Source organism: Salvelinus fontinalis, chromosome 32 (genome assembly GCF_029448725.1).
Source record: "Salvelinus fontinalis isolate EN_2023a chromosome 32, ASM2944872v1, whole genome shotgun sequence".
Taxonomy (NCBI): domain Eukaryota; kingdom Metazoa; phylum Chordata; class Actinopteri; order Salmoniformes; family Salmonidae; genus Salvelinus; species Salvelinus fontinalis.
In genome coordinates, this window is record NC_074696.1 from 21,217,915 (window position 1) to 21,230,431 (window position 12,517).

General features: G+C 42.0%; 1 protein-coding gene across 1 annotated transcript; it reads right to left on the reverse strand.

The window, feature by feature from the left end:
- Nucleotides 1-581: 581 nt before the first annotated feature.
- On the reverse strand, nt 582-4,948 carry LOC129830896 (homeobox protein XHOX-3-like). Its single transcript, XM_055893719.1, has 3 exons — nt 4,377-4,948; nt 3,009-3,244; nt 582-2,505 (listed from the first exon to the last, which is right to left on the reverse strand). Exons 1-3 carry the CDS (start codon nt 4,747-4,749, stop codon nt 1,978-1,980), a joined length of 1,137 nt encoding a protein of 378 aa, XP_055749694.1. The 5' UTR covers nt 4,750-4,948; the 3' UTR covers nt 582-1,977.
- Between the last annotated feature and the right edge of the window lie 7,569 nt (nt 4,949-12,517).

The following is a 12,517-nucleotide window of genomic DNA, read 5'->3' on the forward strand; positions in this document are numbered from 1 at the left end:
CCATTAGAACCCTATTTCAGCTCGTGGTACTAGTCTTTTCCAAATGTGTCCCATTATATCCAGGAAGCTCTCGCTTACAGAGAGCGCGCGCCTCAATTTACAAGTCAAATGCAGCCAATTAAGCTCGGGCTGATTGGTGGGACCGGTTAGATCATCGATCTTTTGCATTCCAATATCTTTTCGAGACAACTAATTCTGCTGTTGTCTATTAACCGGTGGAGAAAATATGACAGGCGTTAACGGAGCCCGGGGACCACTTAGCTGCCACACAATCTCGCTTGCACATCACAAGACGAGGCCCAGCATCTCTGTTTCGACACCGGGCACTGTATTTTATATTTTTCCATTCCATTTGTCTAAAATAGCCTACAATAAAGGAATTTATAGGAAGTCACATAGTTCTATTACTTTAGGCTTTGCAATGAGCTATGAATTCGTTCCATATCAATAGAATACGAAAAACCTTTTTGGATAATATTTTCATATGATTTAGAGTAGGAATCTACATGCAGGCCTTCCTTTGATTAAAAACAGTAGGCCTATAATCAGTCATAGAATAAAACAGTCAATAGATGTTGTTGTTTGAAATGCTGTTTATTGCAAATTTGAAGTCCAGAACAATACAACAATTTATTCAGCAAAAATGACCAGAGTTCAGCACCTATATGAATTCGCTCTCTTGAGCCTTTTTACAGTACTACCCATAAAACATGACCGGGTTATTTCGATGAAATACTATGTCAGTAACAGTGCAAAGCGAGAAATTGACATAAAGAAATAATAGCAATTTCCCAAAAATGTTTTAGAATGAGTAGGCTAATAAATATAAGGCTTATCTTTCAGAATCAGTCGTTATAAATGCATTAATCCAAGCATTCGGTATTCTGAACATTGGCTGAGGGTGAAGTAGGAGGCAGTTGGGGAGGCAGGGGGAGAGAGGTGGCAAGTGTTCAGTCGAGGGTATATGGGTGAGATGGGCAGCTCGAGCAAACGAACTCGGCCTAATTTGCCTGGAGTGATTGTCCAATGGCTTCTATTTCTTCCCTTTCCCTTCTATATCCTCCTCTCCGTTTCTCCCTCGTCCTCTTCTCAGACTCCCGTCACATATCCTCCTCTTCCCCGTCAAGCCAGCGAGAGCTAATCCGTTCCCCTGACGCCTTGTTACGGTTTGGCAGCAACGAACCCTCCACGGCCTCCGCGCGCGCCGGTATTATCATTTATTCAACACTCAAAATCCATCCACCACGTATATATAGGCCTACATCACTTACTAATTTTACCAGCATCTGCACATTTCGGCCCCACCCGTCAAAAAGGGAGGCTCGGATAGGGAGATAGAGAGCCATAATGAGACGGTGCAGTCTGTTAACACATTCCCTTGTCAAAAGGGAAGTTGGAATAGACCATTCTAGTGAAATTTACAAAACAGGTCAATTTGGAAATCTGAAGAGACTATAGATAGGCCTAAAGATAAATCGTTAACGCCATCCGTCACGGAGATAAACGTTTGTCTGTAATTCCCAGTCCACCCGGACTCTCTCTTTCCTCGCACCAAATTAATCTTCAATAAATCAAATGTGTTTTTTGTCCGATCTCATGTTTCATAGTCTGCATGGGGTTTTACAACTGAAATTATTTTTTTTCAGGGGATAGACTGTCACGATGTGTGAGATCGTCGCGTTGGTGCTAGAAAACATATCGCTAAAAACAATGTAGGCAAATTGTTTGCGCCTGAGCACGTTCATCTCTCCTTTTTGTAGTAGCAGGTGTATGTAAGAGCGCGCACTGCGGTATCTGTCGTTTATGCTGCTGCTTGTATGGAGTATGCTCCACGTGATCGTTGTATTCATGCTGTTTGGGTCATGTTCATGTTTTTTTTCTCTAAGTTTGATAAAAGCTCATGGTAAAATATTATGGCCCTCTTCTGCGCTTGTTTGACCCAGTCCAATGAACACATGTGGATGTGCTCTCTTCGTTTTATCTGTTCAATGGCACCTCCTCTCTCTGGTCCAAAGTCCCCGGCGAGGACTTGCTCAGCACCGACGGAGTAAACGTCAAAAACGCGTCAGTCCTGCTCGTTGGGGAGCACGGGAAATCTGACCCGGTAGGCCTCTGTTGAAGACCGTTTGATTGAGCGGAGTGACAGGCGAGGCAGGAGCAGGGGCTCCCCCCGGGACCGAGGCCGTGGGCCGGGCTGGGGTACAGGTGCGGGTGCCTGAACGAACACAGAAGCTCCGGCCTCTGGTAGGGGTGAGACAACATCCGGAAACTGTCAAGGGACCTGAGGGGGTTGGAGAACGGGGTGGCGGAGGAGGCCGGGCCGGCTCCGACCCCAAGGTGGGAGTAATACGGTAATGGTAGGTGGGACGGGAAGGGGTAACCCAGGTTCCCGGTGGCGGCCGCGTGACTCATCATGTAGGTGTAGAATGCGGGGTCGGCGGGGTGAGGCCACGTCATGGCCAGACGCTGGCGCTTGTCCTTCATCCGGCGGTTCTGGAACCACACCTATGGAACACAGACATAAAGACAGACAGGCGGGGTAAAATATTAACCTACATCAGTCTGTGACGAGACAGACAAGGGATTTACAGTTGTTTTTTGCACTTTACGCAGGGTTCCAAATGGCCTTACAGTTGGCGAGTACTGGCCAGACCAATAGGCATATGCAAATTCCAATTCATGAGTCAATACTTAAGCTCGACCCTTATGTTTTCGGTTTAATCATTAACAAAATGAATCACCGTTTCATTTAGGTAAATGTTGCCTGCACCTGCATTTACTGTATTGTTTTGAGAACCCACATAAATATTGTCTGAGTAGCTTAGGCCTCGATTTGTCTGATATGATTTCAAGCGAACTCACATTGTTTTCTTTTTAGATTCGCAATGAAACCATGTCCTTTATATGGCCAATATGTTCTATGAGCAATAATGTAGGTTTAGATGTAGTCGAGAAATTGTATTATGTTGTTATAATATTGTTGTTGTTATTATAGACCCTAATCTCACCTTGATAGTGGTTTCTGGTAAATTTAGTGAAGCCGCCAGTTCGCATCTCCTCGGCCTGGACACGTAATTTTCCCGGTAGAATTCCTTCTCCAACCGGCCGATTTGCTCCCGCGTAAAGGCTGTCCGGTACCGTCGCATCGCGTCAGCCCCGTAGGACAGCGAAACCTGGCCCAAACCCATCTTACCGGGATCCATACTGCTGTCACTCGGGTGGATGGGGGAATCACCATTTCGACCTGGAATGGGTTCAAAACATGAATGTGATTGTTTGTTATCGAAAAGCCTAAAGTAAAGATACATTTGATTATACAATAGTATCCTACAATTGTACAGTGGTTTCTTTTGTTCGTTTTGTTTTTGTATAATTGACACTGCAGCCTGTATTTTTCGTTTGATTGAGGTTGACAACAATCGAAAACAGAGCACCATAACTAGCCAAAATGCATCTGATGCTAAATTAGGCCTATATACAGTAAACTAAACAATCCATATCGATGAATATCATACCTGCAGAAGGGACAATTATATTAAGTCATAATTGTGGTAATTGTTTACTTGATATCAGTACAACATTTGTATGAAATAAATTTGAAGAAGAGAATAGCATAGGCCTATGTATGACTTGCCTCATTAAATACAGATTAAATAAATAAAAATACATGTATAATAATTCGTCCAACATGTACTCTACTTTTTACCATTAATTTGAAAACACATCCTCAAAATACATATGATAATAAGCATTAGACAATTCTTTTGGGGGCTATTTTTCATAAATACATGACCAGTTTGATGTCAGTTCTCCTGGGGTTTGGTCCCCAGACAAATCCAATCAGTCTACCAACGAATTCATATAAACCTTTTTTTGTGTTTTTTTTTTGGTCTACCATTTTTATTTGTGGTTTGTTTAGTACTTAACATCTCTACTAGTAGCCTAGTTCGTGCAAATTGGTTAATTTGCTACAGGGTGTCTGGCGCCGGGTGTACTCGTTTTAAAAAAAGTGACACTGTGGTTAAAACCCTAGCTAGGGGGGTGTAACCCTAAGAGAGATCTCTCATGGGTGTGGATGTAACAATCCACGAGTTCAACTATAGTGAAATTCATTCATTCATGTGACATTCATTCCAAATGAACGTTGTTATAAAAACATAACAATTACGTTCCGTAAGTCGTTGTCACTCCCTTTCCATAATACAATCATATGGAATTTCTTGCATATGTTACCCCATAATTGACTTATTCATTCTGGATGCTGCATGCACATAAATAGGCTACTAGCGATGTTTACAGCGTGACATCTATTGTATTCATTCATTTACGTTGTCAAAAATCCCATCCATGCAATGTGTTCCACGCCGTTCCATTACCTTTCCCGTTGGGGTAGTCCATGCTTTCTGGCGTGCAGCTCACATCAATTTCTTCATAGAAGTCTGACTCTGTGTCTGAGCTGCTAGCTTCTTTGTTGGTGTGATCTAATCGATGACTCTCGGTTGAAGAGGACATGCCAACCGGCCTTATATCGGCGCACACGCGTCCCCGTGCGCCCTTCACCTCCTCGTCTGCTCTGTCTCGCGAGTAGGGCGCAGAACCGGGGCTGGTGTAGTTCCTGCGGACCGTTTTTCCTTGTGATTCTCGCGCGGGGCTTCCAACTGCTTCCGACAAATTAGAGCCCGTCTTGCCAACTACCGTGCCAAGTTGACCTCCTTCCGCGAGCATCACCATCTCTTTTCTGTTTTCCATTACCGACGAACGAACAAACGAAGGCGCGTGGAATAAACCAGCGCCAAATCGCTACTATGGAAAGAGCACAATCTGGCTGTGACACTACGGGTGGCGACGGGATTCAGTCGTGAGAGTGGAGAAAAGAGAAGAGGAATTGATTGAAATGAGAGCAGAGGAGAGAGGGGGATGTACGTTCTGACCCTGCGAGGCGAGCGCTCCAGAGTGCAGCACGAGCTCTGGGAGGGATCACCATTGCCCTCGCTTTCTCTCGAGCTGTCATTCTTAATAGGGCAGTCGTCATGATGGCACCCCTGATGACGCCCCGCATCGATTGGATGTGGATAAACAGAGAACGAGCCATAGAATTAGGAATTAGAAATAGGTTTTCTCTATGGAACGAGCAATTACAACAGTGGGCTGGGGGGGGGGGGGGGGGGGGGGGGGGGGGGGGTCGAGGGCTAATAGGGAAAACAAGCAGCTTTGGAACCGGAGTGTAGAAGCACATCACCACACGGCATGAGCTAACGAGCAGATGATTTGGTGCCGGTATCATGAGTATATAGCAAGCCCACTGAGCATCAATGTTCTCAAATCCTCAATTGTGGAAACAAAATCATTATGATGCATTCTGACAAATCTGCATGCATGCTTTCAAAAATTTGTTTTGAAAGGTTCTACATGTAGTTCTTAGGTGGTACACAATTATTAAGATGATGAACAAGATTGATGTGTCAATTATGAAGATCAATAATTGACTAATAACTTGGACACCAGGTTATGTAGCCTAATCTGTAATGTAGTAATCCATAATATGAAACCAACTATTTCCATTTTTAACAATGGACAAATTATCTGTGTTGTTAGTTGTGACGTGGTCAGCAAATAGCCTACTGTTATATATATTGTTGGAAATATCAATATTCTTGAGGAAATATGATGTATGTTTTGTCAAAACAAAACAAAGTTATTTTAAAAGGTCTAATGTGAAGAAGAATGCATGACAATATTACATTATTCAATGCAAGCGTTTCAATCAAAAGCATCATGGCCTCCAATGCATATCTGACGTCAAAATAATAACGTTGTTATAATGCAACGTCCGTGAGACCGCAATTCTAAACGGAAGTGAAAGCAGGTTCCATGACCAGTGGGAAGTAATAGAGCCGTTTAAAACATGTTCCATTTGGAACAACATGCTTCATGAGCGCCACGAAGCGCCTAATGAAATGAAATTGAGATGTTCGCTCAATAGTGCCCTGTCCAAGTGTCCATAGAACGCTGCGTAATTGGAACAGAACACGCAATCTTCGTCACATTTCAATGCCCCTATCCCTCTCCCTCCCCCCTTCCAATCTCTTTCCCTCGCTCTCTCACCCCTCCTCCTCTCCCTCCCTCCTCACCCCCTCCTCCTCTAAAGTGGTGTCAAGTAAAGTGCTCAGAGGTCAAGTCCTGGCGGCCAGAGTTAAGATTACTGACCATTTTACTTGTGATTACATTTAGGCTATATTAGTCTAGAAAACCAAGAACATAGGCTACAGGACAATGTGACAAGGTTTTTATCACAACTAAGGCCTATAATTTAGGAAGCATTGTTTTACTGTAATTGTGTCGTATTTTTCAGCTATACTCTAGCCTGCATTAGGGCTATAGCACATTTGAACAGGGTAAAACTTTATATGCATAATATGTGTCACAAAAAAAGGTATATTAGAAGAAAATATATATATTAGAAGAAGGTATATCAGTAATATTACACATTACTGGAAAAGTCAACCATTTGATTATTGTGAAATTTAAACAACCATTTCTGACATTCTCTGTGCACACGCGCCTGCGTTCTATGGGTGATTACGCACGCGCAGATAAAGGCGAGGCCGTGCATGTGCGGTGAATGTTTTCAGGGTGGGGGCCGTCTGTCTCCTAAACTCCCTTTGATGTATGTACTCTAGCGCAGTAAAAAGTCACTAAACACAGCGATAAAGGGCAAGGCTTTTAAGGCTATGGCCTTTGGGGGAGGTTGAACTTGATATTACCACTTTAAAGATTTCACGGTGTTTTAAGTTGAGCCCTGGAATCGTATTGGGGCCTGTTACAACTCTCTTTCTGTTTGTTTTCTACTTACCCATTACGCATAGCATCCTCAGTAGACTATTCTGTCTATTAAGGATAGTCTATATAAGCATCCAGACCAAGCCGTTATTAGCTAATTGACGAAGATTAAGTATACAAGGTTGTGTGCGTCCCCATTCTCCACCCTTCTCCCAATGTGTACTTGCACAAGGGTTCTATCGGTTGCTTCATAAGTGGAACATTTAAAAGTTCTATATAAAACCCTCTGATCAGAACCCTGAGGGTTCTTCACTGAATCAAAATTGGCTCCATACAGAGCCCTGCATTTGTTAATTATGGCTACTAATAAATATAAATATTTATATCTAAGAATATAATACACTGAACAAAAATATAAACGCAACATGCAACAATTTCATTGATTTACTGAGGTACAGTTTATATGAGGAAAACAGTCAAATTTAAATAAATTCATTTCCGAAATCTATGGATTTCACATGACTGGGAATACAGATATGTATCTGTTCGTCACAGATACCTTGAAAAAAATGGGCCTCACAATGTGCCTCAGGATCTCACCAAGGTATTTTTGTGCATTCAAATTGCCATTGATAAAATGCAATTGTGTTCGATGTCCGTAGCTTATGCCTGCCAATACCATAACCCCACCACCATTATGGTGCACTCTGTCCACAACGTTGACATCAGTAAACCGCTCACCCACAGGATGCCATACACGTGGCCTGCGGTTGTGAGGCCGGTGGGACACATTGCCAAATTCACAAAAATTCTTTGGAGGCAGCTTATGGTAGAGAAATTAACATTCAATTCTCTGGCAGCGGCTCTGGTGGACATTCCTGCAGTCAGCATGCCGATTGCATGCTCCCTCAAAATTTGAGACATCTATGGCATTGTGTTGTGTGACAAAACTGCACATTTTAGAGTGGCCTTTTATTGTCCCCGGCACAAGGTGCACCTGTGTAACGATCATGCTGTTTAATCAGCTTCTTGATATGCCACACCTGTCAGGCGGATGGATTATCTTGGCAAAGGAGAAATGCTCACTAACAGGAATGTAAACAAATTTGTGCACAATATGTGAGAGAAATAGGCTTTTTGCACGTATAGAAAATTCCTGGGATCTTTTATTTCAGCCCATGAAACATACGACCAACACTTTTCATGTTGTGTTTACATTTTTGTTCAGCATATTTTCTTCTAAAAAAATGACGGCCAGTCAGGAGCATGCAGACAGCTGAAGAGGTAGCCTATGCTTAGATAAGCAGAAAAATAATCTCTTTTTTTTTTACATAGAATTAAGCATAATGATTATGGCTCTAGATTGCAGGAAAAAGCTGTTTCAGGTGTTTGAAAAACGTATAGTCAGGAGGCCTAGCCCCCCTCCGGACCACTCCCCAGCCATCCTCAGATTTTTGAGGTGCATACCGCCCCTGATCAGAAGTACTTGCTACTGTGATTCCTGAAATGCAGGTTACTGGCCCAACGCTCTAACCGCTATGCTACCTAATAAATGATTTATAATAAGTCTTGGTGATTCAATAGCCTAGTTAATCATTAAATGACTTTTAAAACACTATCTACATTTGGCTCAGAGTCTGGCAGTAACCCAGCTATCAGAGGCAGAGGATCTCTCTTTCGGCTGCTGCTGACAACAACTTCATGTCAGTTGTTCTTCAACATCATAATAATTATATGTCTGCATAGAATTTTGTCTTCATTTTGGCGGATGAACTCATATTTATTTCCGAATGATTAACTCATGTTTTTGCTCCTTTTTTCTTGTCTTCAGGAACCAGCCAGACAATATCAACACAACATGTAAAAGTGTTGGTCCCATTTCTCATGAGCTGAAATAAAAGATCCCAGAAATGTTCCATATGCACAAAAGCTTATTTCTCTCAAATTCTGTGCACACATTTGTTTACATCCCTGTTAGTGAGCATTTCTACTTTACCAAGATAATCCATCTGTCTGACAGGTGTGACATGTCAAGAAGCAGATTAAACAGCATGATCAGTACACAGGTGCACCTTGTGCTGGAGACAATACAAGGCCACTCTAAAACGTGCAGTTTTGAATGTTAATTTCTCTATCATAAGCTGCCTCCAACGTCATTTTAGAGAATTTGGCAGTACATCCATCTGGCCTTACAACTGCAGACCACATGTAACTACGTCAGCCCAGGACCTGTACATTCGCTTCTTCACCTGCAGGATCGTCTATGGGGGGGCTGAGGAGTATTTCTATCTTTAATAAAGCCCTTTTGTGGGGAAAAAAACATCCTGATTGGCTGTTGGCTGGACCTGGCTAACCAGTGGGTGGACCTATGCCCTACCAGGCCCACCCATAGCTTCACCCCTGCCCAGTCATGTGAAATCCATAGATGAAGGCCTAGTTAATTTATTTGTAACTTTAACTCAGTAAAATCTTTGAAAATGTTGCATATTGCGTTTATATTTTTGTTCAGTATATACATGCTTCTATCTTGAAGATAACAGTGCTCACTGTTGCCCATAGTGGCCGTTTCCACGTCATCTCCCAACATCCTCAGACATGGATGGACATCAAATGCTGACTTGTATGACGGGTGACCTGCCTGGGCATGTCAGCTAAAGTAGTTAGACCATCTAGCTACTCTAACTGATTGATAGCCTGAAATGACTTATTGGTAGCTAGTTATGAGATTGGCAGATTGGGAACCTATCTGGGCCAGTTAAAGGCAATTTCATAAAATTGCTAGGTGGCTAGTCGTATTACAGAGAAAAAAAACAACAAAAAATAGAAATATTATAAATATTTGTTTTATTTTTTAACAGGGCTAATCTGAGGGGGCATGTATGTGGTCCTGTGGGCATTACTCCACTACTCCTGGTGCACTGTTATTTAACTGTTGAAACTTTTCCTTTTTAAAAAAAACTCAGTTTTTGTCATAGCCCTCAAAAGCTTTCATACAGTCTAAACATGAGCTTGTCCAAGGTGTGGGACTTGAAGACAGTTGCTATCCATTGGAGAACTGCGATTGATTGCCCCAAATTCTAGGGCTGACAGCGGGGCTAAGATGAGGGTCAAATTGATGGCTGGTGGCACCTTCAGAATTTTTGATCTAAGAGTGTAAACTATGATTTTATTAAACATTTCTTCTTGCTTCTAGCTAGCATTTAGTTTGCAACAGCAGAGGTTTGTATGAATCTTGCTGTTTGCCACTGACCTCCGCAACAATGTTGCGAAATATGAATTTGATCTCCCTCTGCTAGTGTCGGAAGAGACAGTTATCCATTTTTCTGACCAGGTAAAATCATGCAGCAGTATCATTAATATGAATATAAGTGTCAAAGCAAAAAAGCTAAACAAATGAAAAAACAGGTTGTTAGCTGGCATTTCAGAGTTTGACATGACTGTGTTAGCTTTTATTAGTTGTTGTTGTCTAAAATCCACATTACGCTATGGGGTAGGGATAGAACCCTTTTGGTTCTTTGCCTTCAGTAGGTAGTATTATAGTATAATATAACCTTTTCAAATTAATCTTGTCCAAATAACCAAAAGGCTCTATATAGAACACCAAATAACCATTGTTTCTAAGAGTGTACCCATCATGGATTAAACAATGTGAACACCGATTAAATGCTTTTGAATCCATGATGGGAGTGTGCAAGTGCACACTTTAGGAGGTTGGAGAATTGGGATGCAGCCATAGTGACAGTCTTCTTTCCCCACTCTTTATTGGGCTATCCAGTTCTTGGGTCCTCTGATTTCCACTGCTAGATTGAGCAGGTTAGGGATGTGGCATCGCCTCAGACATGTCCTACAGTTCCGATACATTAGCCCATCATGGTACTGGGGACTAAGATGACATCAAGGGTCGTCGTGAGAAGGTGTGACGCCGGGGATACCGCCAAGCAATCTCGCGCAGCCATCGCTGTCCTCGTGCGCCCTCGCCTGTTGAAAAAGAGGACGACACACACGAACCCTCCCGGATCGTCACAGCGACACTGACTGAGTGAAATTCCTGCGCACACACTCTCTTGCAGTGCACACAGGTCCACCTTCCCCGTATCCTTCCGTTTCTTTTTATTCTCTAGCTTTCCCTCGCTCTACTCTCCCCTTACAATGACAGTTCACAGTAAAGGTGATGTTTCGGCCTGTTCTCTAACGATATTAGATGCCGTTTTCAAGGTCTGCCTCTTTTATCTCCTGATTCTCTGTATCCCTCTGAAACACACTACAGTATACTCTTAAAACTATACACGTTTTGGATGGATTGTGCTTTGATTCTATAGTCTAAATAGACTAGCTATATTACTCAATAGGCCCTATATGTATTAGAGTTGGTTCGAAATTGTTGTATTCTTTATCTCCCATCTGACGATACTCTGTCTGGCACAAGAGGTAGGCTAACAGTAGTTTCGACTCTTTGCTACCAGCGTAGTGTACAAAAAGTGATAATATCTTTTAGATTTCTTATTCTGTCTGTCTTTGACGTTTTTAAGAAATGTAGGCATACATCACTTAATCATCACTTAAGCCCTATTAGGCTACCGTACAATTCTTCCACTTGTGTTATAAAATTGAAGACCTTATTGAATTGAAAATGAAAATAAGAAAGTGTGAAAAGGTATGTCATGTTATTGTCCCTCCATGAGAACGTTGATGCTGTTAATTGATATAGTCCAGATCAAGACAAGCTCGGGAGAGATTTATGATGTGTCCATACCACCGAGTCACAATCGGAACCATAGTAATAGAATGTATCATTAGAACCTAACTAATATTTCACAGCAGATACAATTCCAAAGAGAGGGAAATGATTTCGGTAAGACATGACTGTTTCCTTAAGCCTATGTCCAGAAGACCTGCAACACAACAAGCTCTCTGGATCAGCCAACACTCCTGACAGAGTACGTTCCTCGATATTTTTAAGTTTGAGTTACCAACAAGACCTAGCATACTATGTTTTCAAACTATCGTGGGTGGTTTGACAAATCTTTTGCAATTCTGGATTTTTGGTAACACTTTACAGTGTTGCCATTACTGTGTAACGTTCTACGTAACACGTATGACTTCACTTCACTATGACTTCACTGACACCCTCCATGTTTGAGTGAACAATAGTAGGAGTCGATGGGAAGAAAAAAATCAATAATAGGTTCAAAATCAAATCAAATCAAATCAAATGTGTTTATATAGCCCTTCTTACATCAGCTGATATCTCAAAGTGCTGTACAGAAACCCAGCCTAAAACCCCAAACAGCAAGCAATGCAGGTGTAGAAGCACGGTTGCGAGTGTAGACATACTGTAAAGCCTACCATGTTTCCCAATATGATGTTATTGATAATCGATAGCCTATATTGTTGCGTGTTACTGTTTTCTGTTGTCCTAATGTTGCATTATTGACAACAAAATGGCCTAGATATTTCTTCATACTATCTTGTGTGGTTTGAGAAACTTTGCATATTGTGGATTTAGGTACCACTTTGCAACGATGCCAGTTCTTATTTGTGTTCTGCTTAATAAGTTGGGTCATCACAATAGTTGTTACGCATGACTTAAACCATCCATGTTGGGATGAAGGTTCGGATTCGCCTGCTGTAAGTATGCAGTGTAACAATGAGTAATTACAATACTAAGGCTGTCATCTGAACTACGGGAGGCTTTGTCTGCTTTAAAGGACGTAGGCCTACCATGTTTTCCCCAAAA